General features: G+C 33.4%; 1 protein-coding gene across 2 annotated transcripts in view; it reads right to left on the bottom strand.

Annotated features, from left to right (window-relative positions):
- Toll-6 (Toll-like receptor 6) overlaps positions 1 to 6,775 on the bottom strand; it is a 122,112-nt gene extending 115,337 nt beyond the window's left edge. For both annotated transcript variants that reach the window (XM_076412106.1, XM_076412097.1), the window contains exon 1: positions 2,620 to 6,775. In XM_076412106.1, coding sequence (XP_076268221.1) covers positions 2,637 to 6,479 — 3,843 coding nt within the window. In that variant the 5' untranslated portion in view covers positions 6,480 to 6,775 and the 3' untranslated portion in view covers positions 2,620 to 2,636. The remainder of the gene's footprint in view (positions 1 to 2,619) is intronic.
- Positions 6,776 to 20,208: the final 13,433 nt, after the last annotated feature.

The raw sequence follows: 20,208 nt of genomic DNA, 5'->3' as shown, positions 1-20,208 counted from the left end.
CGTCTATAAATAAAAAAAAAACTAGGCACCGAAGAAAAACAGAAAACTGTACTATGTTCGCGAGAACGCGAGATAAAGGAACGAAAAGAATGCAGACAAAAGAAGCACGATAATAAGACAAAAGCAGGCCGCGGGCCGTGCACCTGTGATCTTGCATTTTTCCGTCGAACATTTAACTAACAGTGGACCCGACGACACACACCTAGTTAGAAAGCATAACGGCGCTACATCAGAAAGGAAACGGTTTCGTCTTCTAATTAAAAAAATAATTAAGTAAACGCGGGGCCACGGCTCGGTAACCTGACCATTTTAAATATAAATTATACCACTAAAAAGACTAGAGCTGGCATCAGGGACTATAATTGATGGACGACTATTTATTTACCGACCTAACCCTTCATTAGTGCGCGACGGGGTGTATTAGCGTTTGTTCTTTTTTCTTTACAGCACTTGATGCTGCTGCTGTTGGCGCTGCCGCCGCTGCTGTTACTCGGAATCTTCGATTCTTATCTCTATTGATGGTCTAAAATATCTCGTTTACTTTCCGAGCGATCAGAAGTGGGATAACGATCAGCTAATATGTCACGATCAAGCTTTGGATCGTTTGAGGTATCCATTAACATAAAACAGGTTTTGATTTTTTCTTAGATTCATTATCAGGTTTGAGATTGTAAATGAAATAATTGTTTTAATTCAGTGATAAAAGAATAGGGCGTCTATTCCGAAAAGTTCATAAGACGTTAATTGAAAAGTCCCCGGCCTACTATAGTAAAGCACATTTATTTGGCAAAATTAGTTTTTTTATTCAACATAATTCCCTTCAAGGGTGTTAACTTTTCGATACCATTTTTGTAGTACGATCTGTTCTTGGAAACAGGAAATAGTCGCTGGGGGGCCAGATCTGGAGAATGCGGTGGGCGAGGAAGCAATTCGAAGCCCAATTCATGGATTTTTGTCATCGTTACCACTGACTTGTGACACGGTGCATTGACTTGGTGCACTTTATTTTTTTTCAAATGTGGCTGTTTTTCGGCGATTTCGTCCTTCAAACGGTTCAATAACGCTATCCTTATCGCTGTTGATGGTTCCTCCTTTTTCAAGATAGTCAATGAAAATTATTCCATTGGTATCCCAAAATACAGACGCTATAACCTTGCCAACCGACTGTTGCGTTTTCCCACGCTTTGGAGCAGTCCACTCGGATGACTGTCAATTGGACTTCAGAGTGAAATGATGGACCCATGTTTCATCCATTGTCACATATCGTCGCAAATAATCGGGTTTATTACGCTTGATCATCTTCAAACACTGCTCCGAATCATCAACTCCTCGTTGCTTTTGGTCAAAGGTGAACTCGCGCGACACCCACGCGGCACAGAGCTTTTTCATACCCAAATATTCGTGAATGATATGATGTACACGTTCAGTTGATATCTTTAGAGTGTCTGCTATTTCCTTCAGTTTCAATTTACGGTTATTCAAAATCATTTTTTGGATTTTTTTAATGTCTTCGTCGGTAAAAACCTCTTTTGGGTGTCCACTGCGTTCACGGTCTTTTGGGTGTCCACTGCGTTCACGGTCTTCGGTGCTCATTTCACAACGTCTAAACTTAGCATACCAATCCTTGATGGTTGATTTTCTAGGGGCAGTGTCTGGAAACTCGGCATCAAGCCAAGTTTTTGCTTCAACTGTACCTTTTCCCTTCAAAAAGCAATATATTATCAACATGCGAAATTCCTTTTAATCAATTTTTTTTTCACTATAACAAAAGTTGCTTTACTCAAAATACTATAATTCCCAAACTAATGATCCGACAGCTGTCAAATTTATACAGGCATCTTTTGAGACTTAGGGCTAACTAAAAAACATATGGATTTAATTCTAGTAGCGCCATCTATGTGTCAGGCCGGGCCTTTTCAATTGACCTGTTATTTGTAAGTAAGTAAACCTTCATTGACCATTTTTATTCAGAACGTTCTGTAAACAAGAAAAACCGAATATATTGTCACACAATCTGGTTAGACAAAAACGAATAATTATTTAAATGTATACATAATTCCTGTTTAGGGGTACAGCAACAAAAAAGTGTAGATTATAATAATATCTATAAAAATTTATAATATACATATATCTTAAAGTTGTATTTTATTTCTAGCAACTTGTTTTAAATTTCATTTATTATATGGTCTTCTTATCCCGTTCAGACTATGATACCGATGTTTTTTAAATCGTTTTTCAAAAATATATATGCTAGAGAGACCCAAAATTATTACATTATTACCATTGTCATAAAAAGCATAGAAATTAAACCCTACAAAAAGGAATAAAGATATCATATATATGGTACCAATTATAATAACTTTTATTTACATTAATTTCCTTTTATTAAGTTCTATTCGAATCTCGTACAGATCAAGATATAGATGTCTTTAAATTCAGTGAAGAAAGTACATATATTGTAGACTCCAAACGTTTATCTTACCATTGTCACAAAGAAGAAATAGTAGAAATCAATAATTGAAGACATATCAGATATAATGAAAAAAATATAATTTATATAAAAAAGCTTTGTCATCAATTGATTTTTAATAAATAATAAACTTCATTAAAGAAACTCACCTGCTAAACAGAGATCGCTATGCCCACAGAGGATGCGGCATTGTTCTCGAATCGCGTGGCAAGCTGGACGAATGCTGCAGGAATGGTGGTAGTTTTCCTGGAGGTGGTGGTGGCGGTAGACCGGGACTTCTAGACCGATCCATCAGGTGGGATGGAGTGGCTGTGGCGTAAATGTTCACCGACGATCTCTGGTGCATACATGACCGTCTCACGTCCGGCATGGCGAACTGCAATTTCTGCCAGAATTGTCTGTCACCCCAATCGATGACGGTGTTAGTCTTGAGGTACAGGCGAAGATCTGGGTCCAGATCTCTCTGCGGCAACTCCCCTGTCACTATGAATATTAGTCGTTTCCGTCGATCTTTAAGTACTTCGTGCAAGGCTGACTTGAACTCGAACCTACACCACTCGTTGTGGAGGAAGTTCTTGGAGAGGACTATGATGGTCCGTCGAGAAGACTCCACTGCTTCGATGATGGTATCAGCGACGTAGGCGGACACGTTGAAGTCTCTATAATGCAGGCAGAGACGATAACAAGGGTCGCCTCCTTCGAGACCTGGTGCTAAAGCCTGAGTTACGAAGGCTTCGTCTTTAACACTGTAACTGATATAAGCGTCGAATAGTCTGTCTTTGTCTTGTTGCTCCTCGAAAGCGGTGGTTTTATAGCACATTCTCAGTCCACAACGCGAGTAAATCCACACTCTGAGTTCCCTTCTGTAGTAGAAACCACCACAAACAATAACAACGCTGGCTATGAAGGCGCACATGGTTCCCAGGAGAAGAGGAAGATAATCGTTCATCACTTGCTGCTCGACGATCGCGTGATTTCCATCGGGCAAAGCGAACACGCACCTGGAGGAGTTGAAATCTGATAATCTGGGTCCTAGAAGATTCGTCGCGTTGTTAATGACACAATTAATTCGACTTCCATCAATTACTTTAGCATAATTCTGCTTCAACCAGTTTTTGTATCGGTTGAAATAATTACATTCACAGGACCAATGATTATAAGACAACCCGATCTCGACTAAGTAAGGATTCAGTGATAATTGCCATACTTCGAAGGAAAATAGTCGGTTTTCGTCAAGTCTCAATACTCGAAGCTGCTTCAATTCCAGGAAGGTTCTGTTATCGATGAAATGGATCATGTTTCCTTGGAGGTATAGCTCGTGAAGTGATTCCAACGTCGCGAGCTCGAATCCCAGTAGTTCTTTGATGTGATTGTTCTCCAGGTGTAGGATCATCAGTCGTCTTAAGCCGCTGAAGGTGTGGTTGTAAACTGCTGCTATATTGGAGTTGTTGGCATAGAGAACTCGGAGATTTTTTCGTCCGATGAAGGAGTGACTTGATAACTCTCCGAAGTTGTTTCCGTCTAAGTATACTTCAGTGGCGTCCATGGGAATCGAGTTGGGCATCTCGGTGTAACCGGCTGCACTGCACTCCACTACGTTAGCGGCCCAGCTCTCGTCGTGATAGCAGGTGCAGTTATTGGGACAGGTCATTTCACAGTCGCAGGCATCGAAATCGCAACAATGACATAAAGCGAAACAGTGGGTTTTGTACGTGCATAGAAACTGGGATGAATCCACATCAATTAACGGTAAATAATTATTCTCTCTATTATGCAGCAACTTACAGTAAATGCTCTCCAGGTCCATTACTCGAGGATGTTGTCGCAGATGGTCCAGCTTGTTGATTCTCTGCAACCACTCCATCGTGCAATCACACTGAAACGGATTCCCACCGATATAAAACTCGGGCAATGTTTTTTCCGGATCTACCGGCGTCAAACGCAACGCCTTCAAATCCATGCTGCCTATTTGGTTAGCGTACAAATCCACTCTGGTCAAATTCGTCTTTTTCACGAAAGTGTGAGGCTCTACGATACTGATTAAGTTGTCGTTGAGGAATAACTGCTCGATGCTACTGGGAACCGCGGCGGCATTGATCTTCGATATTTTATTGAAGCTTGCGTCCAGTTGTTGAAGCCTCAGTTCGAAATCTAAATTATATCTGTTTCCGAGCTCGCGAATATTATTTCCGTGTAAATCCAACCACTGTAAACCCTGCGGAATCAGAGCATAATCAAACCACTCTAAATGATTGTCCGAAACGTTCAGCCATAACAAGCTCTGGATGTCAGCAAATAAACCGTTGACGTCCGTCAGCTGATTGGAATCGAGCCGGATTGCTTGCAGCTTCGGACTGTTTGAAAATGAATTGTGCTCTATTCTCTGTATCCTATTTTTAGCGAGATTCAATATTTGCAGCTCGGGTAAATCGGCAAAAGCTCGCTTGCTAATATTCTGAATACGATTCCCCAACATCCTCAGACCATAGAGCGTGCTCAAGCCGCGAAATCCCGGTTCCTCGATGTAGGTGATTAAATTTTCTCCCAAATCCACCGTTCGTAATAATCGCATGTCCTTGAGTGCCAGCGGTACAGCTTTCAGCTGATTACTGTTAAGGTTCAGGTCTTGTAAACTCGAACAGTTTCGAAACGCTTCGGGATGAACTCCCTCCAACAGATTATTGTCCAAAGCCAGGAGGGATAAAACGTATAATCCGTTCAAAGAATACGCGTCCAAGTATGTCATTTTGTTATAGGATATGATCAGGGTATGTAAATTGTTCATCGGCGCGAAGGTATCGGCTGGGATCATTTCGATGGAGTTATGTTCGAGATTGAGGATTTGCAACGTGTACAGGTCACGGAAAAACGAGGGATCTAGCTTGGAGATTCGATTGTGGGAGAGATTGAGAAGAACCAAACGAATTAAGCCGGAGAATGTGTCGGCGTTGATCCAAGAGCTTGTTAGGAGGTTTCTCGATAAGTCCAATGCGAGAAGTTGTTCGAGATTGGCGAACAGACCTGGAGCAAGCACGCTGATGGAGTTATTTTGCAAATAAATCTCCCTGATTGATTCGCGACAGTCCTTGAACAATTCGGATGGTAGGGCAACGACTTTGTTATTGGACAGGTCAAAAATTTGCAAAGTTTTCAATCCGTTCAAGGCTTTGTCGGCTACCATGCTAATTTCGTTGTTGTGTATGTAAAACTCACGTAAACGCCTCAAGACACTGAACCCGTTCGCGGGTATGAGCACGAAATGGTTAAAAGACGTGTCTAGTACCTGAATATCCAAACTGCAGGGATGCGCCAGGCTGCGGGTGTTTTCCTGCTGCGGTTCGCCTCCCTCGGGCTCGCTGATTAAGGGCTGCGGCTGTCCCGGGGCTTTTTCTCGAAATCCCAGATCGCTAACGTCCTGTAAACGGTTCTCGCTGATGTTCAGGTACACCATGTTGATGAGCGGACAGAAGATGTGCTCGGGGAAAGACCAAATATTGTTACAGGATAAATCCAAACGTTCTAACTGACGAACCGGCAGGAAACTGTCCCTGGCAAAATCGAGATTCATCGCCGGCCAATCTGTATTGTGCGTCCTGACGGTCAGATTCCGGAGATCCCTCAAACCGAGCAGGGTACCGGCAGGCCATCGAGCCAGTTTACAATGTTCCAGCTCTAGAGCTCGGAGCTTGGTGAGGTGAACGAAGCTCTTGTCGTCTAGACTCGATCGGGACATGATATCGGAGTTGCATTCCACCCGCAACGAGGTGGTGTGCTCGGATGGAATCACGCTGAAGTTGGTGGTGTCGAACTCGCTGTTAATCGTTCGTAAGTTGCAGGTCAGAGCAACTTCGTCTTGTCCACCGGCGACCGATGGATCGCGGACCCACCACTGGCAGTCATCCGGAGCTTCGTATCGCAGACCGCCCGACGAGTCCGTTGGGGTGATTTCTGTGGAACCGGCCGTCCCTACGACGAGTACCAACACTAACGCAAACCTCGTCGACGCCATGACGAAACAAAAGAAAATCGAAACGAACCGACGGGGAAAAAATCGAAACACAAAAATAAGATCCGCGTCAGAGCGCCCGCACCAACATTATCTTCCCCAAACCAGTCACTGACAATAGCACCACGTCCTCCTGTAACGGTACACCGATGCGAACTGCGGATTATCGGGACCGTACGAAAAGCAGAAAAACACGATCCGAACCCTGTGTTCGACCACCCCCGATTGTGTGTGTCGTAACGAGCGCTTGTCGTTTTCGGCCGCAGACGATACCAGCCGATGCCGATGGCGATCGGATCGAGACTGGCCGTAGATCGCGCCGCATTGGAGCTTAAGCGAAGTGTCGCGCTTTCGAGAGCTTTTCGTGGGGCGAGAGGGGCCGAGCGGCGCCGACAGCGCCCGATCGAGGAGGCACCCGGTCTAGATCTTGTCCGTCCGGCACGGGGTGGATATTGAATTCGGATGGGGAAGACCGTGGCGAGTTGTTGGACGACCGATGAAGGACGATCGGGAGATGGTCGTCTCAGTCTGAATCGTGGATTGTTGACCGGATAATTCGTGATATATTGGAATTATTCTCGTCCGACAATATTCTTCTTTCAAACTTTTGCTATCTGCGACTTTTTCCTCCTATATAACTAATTCGCTTTACTAGGTTTAATCAAAGTCAACGTCATCAAAACACTTTTTGTTATTTTCGTAAGAATTTTGTGTCATTTTAGTGAATTATGTTAGTGTCGGAAAACTTTTCTGTATTTTGTGCTTGTAGATTGTATTAGTTGTTGGCATTTTGTTTGTTTTTGTCACTTTAAAAGGTAAATGATTTTATTTTCATTATTTGCAACAAGACAATCAAATAATATTCTGCGATCAGTTTAATTTACTATTACTTAAATAAGTGTTGAAATTTTAATTACATGTTTCTTTTAATTTGTCTATTTCAAAAGTTTAAAAGTTCATTATAAACGCCATTTATATCGACTATATAGACTTTTCTTAATTTTCATTAATTGTCATCAATACAACATAATACACATATAATTTTTGGTAATATTTTGTTTGGTAAAATGTTTCAATTTCACTACCTCTAATAGCCATAACATTTTCATCTAAATTGCTGTTTTGTATTTAAGTTAAGCACATTTTTACATTTTATTTTTTAGTTAGGTATGGGTTCTTGACAATTTATTTTGGATGCCTTTATTGATTTCTTTTTCCCACTTTAAATGTATGATGTTTTGATTTTAAATAATTATAATTAAGTAAAAAATTTATATTTTTCTAGTATTCTATATTAGATTTATAGTTGGTTGCTTAAAAGGCCTTTTTTCGTTTAAAATTTAGTAGCTTTAAGGTACTAATTCTAAGGAAATTTAATTGAGAACTGCATTTATTTTGTTTTGTGTTTGGTTTTTTCGAAATATTTTGTGAAATCAGTCTATTTATTATTGCCGTAAAACTTATTTCTTTATATCATATTTTTTTAAGAACGTAGTAATTTTTTTTATTTAAAATTGTAAATAAAATATCAATATTGGAATTTTTAAAATAATAATTTACCTAACACAAAATCTATTACTAGAAGGACTCTAAGAGTGTTCGCCTACAAACTCATGAGATATTTACGTTAATATAGAAATATAATGTTATAGCATTATACTTAGAAATTTACAAATTCTTCACTAAAATGTCTTTGTTCCTTCTTCCTGTGAATATTCTCCAACATGAAAAGGAATCAATTGTCCGTTTCGACATTTCATAGCCAATATGCTTCTTTTTATATATTTTTACTATAAGTATTCTAATACACTGTTGAGTCACTATTAATATATTAGATAACTCTGATTTACATTTAATAGTGTAAGAAAACATTTGTCAATAAATATTTTGCTGATAAAAATGGCCAGCATTTGCGACCCAATATAACAATATTTGACTGCGTTTTACATAACTATATCAAAAACAAAGAAAAAAATCAGAAGCATATCCTTCAATACAGTAAGTACTAAATAAAAACATATTAATAAACAATTCAAGATAAATTAAAAAATGTTATAATTACGGTATACCTACAAAAACTCGACAAATTTTAATATAAAAAACAATTAAGCTATTAGTTCTAAATAACTAACGCATCATTTTAATTCTTAGAATCCTTTAGAATATCTTTCTATCCATGATAATCAATGAAATAGAAAAATTGTATCTAATAGGGCGATAAATATTTATTTATTCTAGAAAACTGTATATATAATTTATACATTTATTAGGGAGTTGATTAAAAAATTGGTAGTTATTATGTAAGTTATCTTTCCAGTCCTCTGATGTCATGCTATAAAGTAAATTAAGTAGATTATTAGGGTATATATAAGGGCATTTTATGGACGCATTATAATTTCAAATTTTCGAGCCCGTTGATATTTCTCTTCGTATATTCGTCAGGGTTTCTCTATAATTAAAATCGTACTTTAATTAAAAATAAAGTCAGTTAGAGTCATGTGTATACAGTGAATCGAATAGTTATGTTTCTATTCATCAATCTGGTAAATGAATTTTAGTTTTGTTATTCATACATCTAATATACTAGTTTAATATAGGTTTATAGTTTAATTCTAAAATGATTGTAATTTAAAGAAAATGATAGGATATATATATATATATATATATATATATATATATATATGAACGAATATGAATATGATATGATGAATATGCATAAATATATTTATACTGGATGTAATGAATGTTCTATATATCATTTAATGTAATTTAGTAATATATATTTGTATAAATGTGACTAGTAGTGTTGGTGATTATGGAATAAAACCTTTTCTTATCGACTGTTTCATTCGACTAGTTTTATATCTGACTGTGGAGTTCAGTTGAAATTTTATTTGTTATTATTTTCAGTCACTTCTTCTTACGAATGAAACATAGGATACTAATTTTATATATTTAACATAGGATACTAAGTAGTTTATAGTGTTTCGGCTTGGCCGTCTTAACCTTCCACCTTCAAAATAATGTGCTGAATGTATTTTTATGTAGACTTGCATGTAAATATATGGTTTTATATTTTGTTTTTAATATGATTGCAAATAACAATATATACTAATGTTGCAGTATTTACGAAGTCTAGTTATCCAAGATTATTTATTAATGTAATAGAATAAAAAGAACAAAATTTTGAGTAAGAATTTGTAAAATTATATTGACTGTATTTGTGTTATCATGGCACGTATTGGATAATACTCTTTTTTATTAACTTTTTAGATTTTCTATCTCTCTACAGCTTTTTGAATGCCAAAATATCTTTTATGGAAGCTCCAAGGAATACTAATTATTTATTATTATTTATTTATTATAGGGACTAATAATAAATAAGTTTAATATTTTATTTAGAAAGAGTAACGTAATTCATAAAGACCATTAAATATTGATAATTGTTGATTATGTAATAAATTAGTTATATGTTAATTTCTTTTATCAATTAAAATAAAACTATTAAACTACTAGCAATATAAGAGAATTCGGGAATTATCTCCTTTCCTTCCTATCCAGAATTAGTACGAGGAGTTATACCTTCGAATGTTTCGATTGTTTTTAATACTATTTCTAAAGTATCTCAATGAAATATCGGGTGTTTTATATGTTTCAGCTACAGAGTGATTTAATGGTAAAAATATGCATAATTAATATTTTGAGGACATGATGAATACAAAATTTCTAATTGGTTTTCTACTATATACGTAAACATAATTTCGCATACAGTCCTAGTAGCTCTATCTAGTGGAAAACAGCGAAAGCTTTTTTAAAACCCCGGTACGTCGTTTCATTTTAAAACGCTTTAAATATAAAGGAATGAATCTTTTTTATGTCCTAATACATCTGTTTTTTTTACCATTTAGGTTTCAATACAATGGAAGCTTTAATACTGTTTTATAGCCGCTTTATAGACGTGTTAAAAAAGAGATAGTTTAAATATTTTAAGGCTTTAAAGTAATTTTATATTAATTACTGTAACGTTGTGTTAATTGTGACATAATGACGAAAAATAATCTAAATATATACAAAATAGTTGAAGTGTCTTAACATTCATGCCACTGTGTTTATTTATATATATATATATAACCGTCTAATCTTTATTGATCTTTTCCGATATTAATCTCGTCAATGAAAAAAAAACGTATTTGTAAACATTATCTAATAAATTTATGATTATGTGTTTTGTTTGAACAATAATGTTAAGATAATTTATAAATTTATTAGGAATCGGATTTAAAGAATGATGGCTTTTATCTATACGTTATCTATATAACAATTACCAGGACGTGAAATTATCAAATATATTAACTAAATTATTAGGATGCTTGAAAGCAAATTACTGATGCATTTTGGTTTATTAAGTATGAGTATTCGAGTTCAGAGTTTTTTTTTTCGTAGATTAGTCTCCCTATAATTTTATTTCAAACAGCAGCCGCCATCTGTAAGTCAGGGCAGGTATTTCTACTTCTTCGACTACCCTTGAATATATTATTTGTATTTGATCCGTTTGGATAAAGCAATTTTAAATGACATTCTCTTTATTGATAATAAATTCAATGATAAAGCATTGTAATCAGTTAGTATCAAGCTTTTGTTGCCATATATTATTATATTAATAATATCAATATTTCGTTAAAATAAATTTTACAGAACTTGACTCGTCCAACTATCAAATTTAGGATGTACTTTACCAATTTAGAAGATGTTAAAAAATGAATCGATGAATTGTTTTGCTCGAAGAACAAACAGTTTTTTTGGGATAGCATCCAAGAAATTGCCTGAAGAATGGGCAATATGTATAAAACCAAATGGCTAATACTTTGAATAAATAAATGTCTCCATTTTCTTGAAAATTATGTATTTCGGAAATAACCGGTAATAACTTTCCGATACAACTGGTATTTAGGACATTATACAAGAAAAAGTGCAATGTGATATAGAGAAATGAACACAATAGTGCGCTTCCTTCAACTTTCTGACGTTGCTACTATTTTTAATTCATCAAAAATGTTCTAAATTATATTTAGAATAAATTATCTTCTGTTTCCTACCTTCTAATATTTAAAATTATAATATAATTAATTATATCATTTATGTTTAGCTTTGATATAAAAGCTTTAATTTTACTTTAGTGTAAATGACATTAATATACTAAAAAAGAGCAAGACTTTATATATATATATATATATATATATATATATATATATATATATATATATATATATATAAAATGTAGTTTCTTAGAATAATTTTGTGTCAAAAATTGATGAACGGAAATATAAATAATATGTTACTAACCTCTTTTCAGTACGTAGTCATCGTAGATATTTTATTATCAATTTTGTAATACTTATAGCTTATAGCGTTTGATGATTTTTTAACAGTAAACTCACTTTAATTAGAGAGGCTTAATCAATTATATGTCTTATTTCGTCGTTATTACAAATTTGTAAAGCATTCTCTAACTTTAGGGTTTTCATTATCACCTTTAAACCAGCAAAACGAAAAATCTACCTGCCATATTAGTCACACTATCCTCGCCAGATGCATTTTTAATTTTACCTGTGGCTTTCAATTAAAAAACAATTTTTAAGAAATTTGACAATTGATTTAAAATCCAAATAATAAAAATATTGTTAGTTTTTTCCAGATCAACATTTATATATTATTTTAATATATTATATATCAACATTTATTATATTGTTTTAAATACTAGAAATATATTACAGGTTAAGAAAATACTTTTCGTTTACTTGAGGTTTATAAAAATGGTTACAAAAAAATAAAATGATTAGCCCTATATTAATTATTTCTACACATTAGACATTATTCTATTGCCTTAATATATTGCATGTGTAAAGAACATTAATTTTTTTTAACAATTACATTCTAAATGTTCTGACAATAATGTAAATCCTGCAGGTAAAACATTGCAGGGCTTTTCTACTAAGCGGTTTTAACTGACACTTCATAGTTTTTCAGAAGAATAGAACCTGGTAAAATATGTTAATGGCGAATTGGCTGAGTGTAGACGGAATATTATGATATTGAAAAGCTTGCGTTTTGTTCACTGATAAACCATACTTCATTCATTGCAGGCTTCTATTATATGTTTAGAACAGCAGAAGTCATAGCTCGTTTAGTTTTCTTCAGGTATTCTCATACCACTATTAGGCAAATTTTCCATTGTATACACGCACAACTTAAGATTTATTGTGATGCTTTATTTTTATAACAAAATAATAGTCGTATGATGTGCTAACAAAGTAATTTCATCACAATTTTGTTTGTTGAATTTTGTAGAATATTTTGCTGTAATTTTGATATACCAACATGTCTTTTTCACCTAAATACATAATCTATTCAAAAGATAAAACACAATATAATTTATAATTAGAAATATATAAATTAAACTTATATTCTATGAATATTTGATTTAATTGAGATCTGATATTCTTTCCTACTTCCTATATAGTCCTACTTCCAAAAGGTGTTTCAATTAAATTCAGCTGATGATGATTTCATGATCATTATTGTCACTAACAAACTAATGATTCTGGTATTGTACGTATGCATATATTATTATTATTAATAATATTATTACATTAATTATATATATATATATATATATATATATATATATATATATATATATATATATATATATATATATATATACTATACTATACTATACTTAGACAACTCTGGAATGGTCAACACGTTATTTTTTTATAGTTGAATTATAAACTCTGTTATATTTAAAATAGTTTGATTTGAATGATAATTTAATTTAATAATGGTTGATTTCCTTGCTGTGTATCAAAAAACGATGTATGATCTAGTGTTGAAATTTGTTCCTGCATTTATTTGAAAATCACAAAAGTTGTTCTACTATAATGTTATCAAACGTGTTTTGGTTATATACCTCCATTGGTAGCGTCTTTGAACATTGCTGATATAAATATACTACAAAAATATGCAACTGAAGAAAACGATTATTTATTAACGCACTTAATGGCATTCTTTATATAATATAATGATATATATTTATAATTTATTAAGCTGCACTTTTCGTGAGAATATCTTGATTAAAAAAGGCACCTCAAAAATAATAACTAATTCCAATTAACAGCTTCCTTTTCCTTATTAATAATAACGATCAGAAAAAGCTTGTTAAGACTGTCGGCGATCCAACTCCGACCAGTTTTTATTCCTGCCCCTCAAACATATATTTATGCATTTCATTACCGACTTGCCGCCAATTACACAAACAAGGCGATATCTTCTTTATTTTTGGAATATTCCGCTAATGAAACCGATGGTTTTGTATAAAAATGCTCGGAACTGGATTTTCTAAATTGGCTGGTTTTTAATGGAAACCGTTATATAAATAAAAAGCTGAATATCGCTCGTTGTATCTTATACATGGTATAAGATCCTTGTTTAAAATTAGATGCGAAGATTTATAGGTTTGTTTTAAAATATTTCCTTACCTTTTTCCAATGAATGACCATCTTCAGAGATAATAAGACTGTTTTTCTATTTGTCTCTTAAATAATAAATATGTGTTGAATATCCTCATCGATTAGCTCTGAATCTTAAACATGTCTTTTAGGACATTTATTGCTATTTTTTGTACAGATTTTAACCTTCCAGCTTTGTGTAATTATTTGATATTATTTTCTTTGATGTTAATTCATAAATAACGAAAACTCTGTCTAGAGGTAATACATTTTTAGGGAGAATTTTTTGCGCGAAGTTCTTCGAAAAAAAACTGGTCAAGGAAACGTTGAAAGCACTTGTATCATACACATTAGACTGTTATAGATATTATCGCACCCGCCGTTCTTTCCAGACCATGACACATCCGACTATCAAATTTAGATTGTACTTTGCCAATTTCGAAGATGTTAGAAAATGGCTCGAAGAATTGTTTTGCTCAAGGGACAAACAGTTTTTTTGGAATGGCATCCAAGAAATTACGTGAAAGATGATAAAGAAATTACGTATTTTTTTCAAAATAAGCGGTAATAACTTTCTGACACCCCTGGTATTTTACATTAAGAACATTTTATAGAAATTGGTGTAATTTGGTAGAGAAATGTGAACACAACACTGGTCTTCCTTCAACTTTCTGACGTTGTTACTATTTCTAATTCATTATAAATATTCTAAATTATATTTATTACATCGAAAGTAAAAGAGTATGCTCAGCTATATTCTTAGATGTAGCATAAGCCTTCGATAAGATATGGCATGAAAGCCTTGTTCATAAACTACAGAATGTTTAGAGTTAAAAAAGAAGAAGCTTATTACGATGACTACATTTGCTGCGATACTGCGATTGTAGCTGTCGGAGACAATAGTGAAGAAGCCACATTAAAATTACAACAGGCAGGCGACAATATAAATAATAGACAATCAGATGGCGCAAGCACCAAAAACATTAAATAATGCTATTATTCCATATAACAACAACGCTAAATATCTTGGAATGAATCTTGGTGCAAAACTTCGCAGGAAGGAACATATAAAAAAAGAACATAATTGGAATTGAAATATAGGAAAATGTATTGGCTAATTGGAAAAAATCACATTTATCAGTGCATAATAAATTGCTATTATATAAGCAAATACTGAACCATATATGGACATACGGAGTTCAATTATGGGTATGTTCTGCAAAAAATATCATAAAAAAATTAAAAAAATTCAGAACAAAATCCTGAGAAGTATTGTGGGCGCACTAAAATACTATAGGACCGACTACCTAGTTGGAGACCTTCAGATACTCACAGTAAGTCAAGAAATCAAGAGAAATATAAGGGGGCATGAGGGAAGACTCCATTCTCATGAGAATATTGAAGTATTACAACTTTAGGATACGACCAGAGCACGACACATACTCAAAAGTATCAAACCATCTTATCTTGTGTGTCTAGTGTTGTGTAGTGAGGTGCATGTAATAAGAATACAGCAGTGATATGTATAAGCACTATTTCACCAGAGACTGAGATAGGGCCGATGGGTCCTCCTAGTTATATACCTAGATTTAAGTTATCATAAAGGCAAATTGTAGGTTAGTCGGAAACGACTAGTAACAATGTAATATTTAAATAATGAAATTAAATTAACTTCTGGATCAGCTATAGATTTCTTTTAACATGAAATCATTTTCCAATTCTCTTTTATATTTTTTGACATATCTCTATTAATTGCAACGATATTACAACTACATTTTAATTACACCCTTTGCTGACATATATAAATAAATATCATATATATAGCAATACAGATCAGATATATTTTACGCGAATATACACTGCCTGAGGCCTCTTATTCGTAATGCGCATCAAGACCTCATCAAGCGCCCGAAAGTGGAGACCCATTCACGTCGACATCTTATTGAATTACCGCGAAGGCGGAGCTTTTGTATTTGTTATGCGTTGTTTTAGCGGTGGGGGTCGCTCGTTTACCCTTTTTCATGCCGAATATGGCCGCCATGAATATCGTCGTTATCCCATTTGTCATATTTACGCGGTGTGATTTCGGTACGTTTTCTTTATAGCCAGGAAAATAGGCGCTAAAGGTTTCCGTACACTGGATGATGCGCCGGTTATGGAGTACAAATCGGGTAATATTTTACTCGAAATTTGTTCGCACTCTAATTTTGAGGTGATTATTATGTACAATGGGCCGTCTAATCGGTTGTACAGGAAGGTATTTACGGTACAACCATTCGTGATAAAGGTCTCGTTACACTAAATGATTTGTCGGCAAAAATGTCCCATAAAGTAATCCTATTATTACATTTAATCCTATTTGAACTTTCTATACAAGCAACGTCACAAAAATGGACTAATATGCTTAGAGATTTTCAGGGCCGTAGATTACCGAAGCTTTTTGCTCGCTAATTGTTGGATTTAAGCTCAAATTTAGCATGAAGGTAAAAACGTTTCCTACATATTTTACCTGTTTACATCAATAAAGGAAAGGAAGAGGTAATCCATCTTTAGCAAGGATTTCTTGTTCAAACATTTTGCTAATTCAGGCAGTAAAAATCAAGCAAAATTCTTCAAGTAAAATTTCCATATATTACATATTAATTAATGTTTGATTATAATATAATATTATATAAAATTAGTAATTTTTACATATCAACATTATAAGATTGTTCATTTCGCACTTCTGCAGTCATAGGATAACTTTATTCTATTGATGCTATTTGATTTTACTTATGATTCAAAGTTGATCTTGCCTTACTTGGATATTACTATATTGTTGAAGATATCAATTTATTTTCATTCAATTTTATATACAGATATGTGTTTGAAATGAAATCTGAAGTCAATACAACAAATAAAAAAACCATTTATATAATAAACAACATTTATTGGTTTTCACCTTTTAACAAAAAAAAAACATACACATCTGTCCAAAACATAATCTTGAAATATAAAGATTTTGTTAACATATATGTTTAATATTATATAATTAATTTTTTTCTGTCTCTTGCAGAAATAAACATCATTTGTGGTAATTTACTTTAATTTTAAAACAATTTTAGTTGATGACCATCAATTTCTATAGTACGGTTGATTGAATGGAGAAAAGTTGTCGTAAATTAATATGAAAGAAACATAGCATAAGAATGTATACGAAGATGCAGAACTCGAAATTAAAAAGAAAGCATTACGGGAGATTATTGTCCATTAGGGAGGGTGCGATTGAGTTACTCATTGAAAGATATATTCGTTTTTTACAGAAATGCAAAAATAATAAGCAAACGATTGACAATTGACTAAATTAATATTTCTGAATATTTCCATCGAAATGCTTAATAGAGACGTACAACTCTATCAACCGTATTCGCCTGATTTGATTACTAGTTATTTCGAGTGAAAGCACATGATCTGTCTGAACAATATTATTTAATTTCATATGAAGATGCTGAAGATTAGACTAATTACTGTGTAGATTCAAAAAATAACTCGTTCTTTAGCGGTGATAATAGTATGCTCTCAGTGGCTAAAAATTATCCACCATATTTTCAACAATTTATTAAAATTTCATCTTTTCGTTTAGATAGAAAGCGGACCTAACTACTTATTAGTAGTTTATATTTAAAGAAAATAGCAATCAAAGACACATTTTCTAGTGATATTAATTAATCAGTGCCCATTTTGAAGGTGAGTTTCAAGGAACATTAACACATTGCTAAAAACTCTATTACTTACAAAAAATTGTAGAAATTAAATTACTAATACTTGGGATACAGCGTAAGCGTAAGGTCTTTTGAATCACGTAAGCAACCCGAGGAGAGTATAACTTTTATGTTACTTTGTCTAGTAAATTGCTGGTCAAGTATTTCATTTAGTTAATTCAAGAATTTTCACAAAAGTGGAAACGTTGCTTTGGTCTCAATGTACTGGACTTCACCAAAAAAGATAGTTTTCTTAAATCCGAGTTATCTTTGAAATGCATGTGCTAACATGTTGATCTATATTGTGCTCAATCAAAAATTTTGTACTATGAATTACTTTTAGCTGAGCTCTTGTTACATTGTATTAAGTTTTTTCAGTTGGTGGATTAAGTTAAGTTATTCCGAAGTGTCCGTTTACTGAAACTAAAATCATAACTTCTATAATATTTGTATGAACACGTTATAAAACACGTTATATACAGGCATTGTCATTAATAAGACTAAACTCAATATTTCCTAGCTTTAGAATTATTTTTCCTTCTCTGAATTGGTATATGCAGAGTATAGCGTATATGTAAAGTATAGCGAAGTTATATTACTCATGTAGGCTTGTAGGTAAGACCGTAGAAATATGAAATTGATATATAATATTAAGTTCGAAAAAGTTATTTACTGTTGAGAACTATCGACTGAAAATAGTCGAATCAGTCAACAGTAAAAAAAACTAAGTCGCTAGTTTTAGTAGATACTATTTCAATTGTTTTTCTATTCATTATAACAGTCAGAGATGTGCTGTACAGATCAGTTAATTTAAAATAATTTTAAATTGCCAAGTGGCAGTGTAAAAAAAAGAATGGAATATTGATCCCAAATATATCGTATTAATCGTACCGCAAGTTAGACTTTTTAAGTTAAATATTCAAAAGCTTGGATAAACATCGAGAGATATAGAGAATCGAAAAACTCAAGTACAACAAAAACTCAAGATAACATAAACGCAGTTAACATTAATTTTCTATTTACCAGTTGATCTTTATTGTAAAATGTTGTTCTTTTTACTCCATTACATTTATAAAAAATCTTGAAAAATTCGTACAATAAATATTAATGTACAATATATTGTTACTTACAATTCTATTATAAAAATATACAAAAGAAAATATAAAACTACATATATTACATATAAATATATTTGAGCATAATCTGGGCACATTATTTCAAAGGTCGCGGCTAGGGCGCTGAAGCCAGGACGTTAAAAATCAGTCGTATGAAAATAGTAGCTAAGAAAATAGTGACTGAAAGTAAACAGTCAATAGTTCATATATAGATATTTAAAGTCATACACTCAATATAAACAAAATATTGGCGCATAAATAATTATTCTGCCTTGGAATACTGAAATTATTACTAAAAGTAATTTATGTCTAAACCGTATTACCATTCAAGTGCATTGCACTTCATAGTCAAACTTCATAAGCACCACTCGTCTAACTGTAATTGTTTCAAACCCTCAAAACCACTTTGGCGGGTAATATTATTAAACAGCCCTCCGGTTAATTAGTCAATCAGTACTGGTACCTCATACTGCATCTATTAACACGATGAACGCGCTGGTATATTTGCCGTACACTGCACGATTTGTCGTCCATTCTCTGACAACCCGCCGTTTCGTGCTTGCATTTTTTCGCATTAAGCGCGATGAATGTGGAGCGACGGCCGTCGATGTCCTGCGGTCGCTTCCTGCCAATAGGGGAACGAATTTACGAGCGGTCGGAAAGGGAAAACCAGTCTGCAGGTGTTGGTTTGGGGTAAGTCACGGTTTAAAGCTCCCCATCGTGATAGGATACAACACAACTCGATAGGTATTGAGGCAGATCAGGGATACTGAATAAATGGATTTTATTTGAATAATAAGCAAATTTTGTGACAATTAACTTCAGGGGTTGTTAAAAATGGAATATTAAGTTTGTCAGTAAATTTACTGGTTCTTAACTTGTGATTCTCTGGTTTCTTTGTTATTTTACACTTTCCTGTCTATTATATATTCATCACAAAAAATATGACAAATAACGCAGTGACAGAAATTTTAAATATAACTATAAACCTTATCAGGTTCCTTAGAAAAATATATTTGTCTGTCAAATCTAATATGACATTATTTTGAGATCGGAACAAGATCATCTAAATCTATCAATTATGCAAAGAAATGGATCTCTCAATAAGCATTATCATTAATTTATGTTTGAGAAATCTTAATCCTGATCCAGTATATATTGAACCACTAGCTATAATCAGTAAATATGAGAATTGTTAATAGAAATAAATAAAAATCATGCAAATAGATTTATTATAACTGGAGTAGAATTACATTAAATAATATAAAATTACTATATCCTATGTAAATATATATATTTATATGAATATATATATATATATATATATATATATATATATATATATATATATATATATATATAATTTTGT

The sequence above is a fragment of the Rhynchophorus ferrugineus genome, unplaced genomic scaffold, assembly GCF_030347505.1.
Source record: "Rhynchophorus ferrugineus isolate W39M unplaced genomic scaffold, kcgeb_rfMv2 rfM1, whole genome shotgun sequence".
Classification (NCBI taxonomy): Eukaryota; Metazoa; Arthropoda; class Insecta; order Coleoptera; family Curculionidae; genus Rhynchophorus; species Rhynchophorus ferrugineus.
The sequence above is the reverse complement of the archived record's forward strand: the minus strand, read 5'-3'. Positions and strand labels throughout refer to the sequence as shown.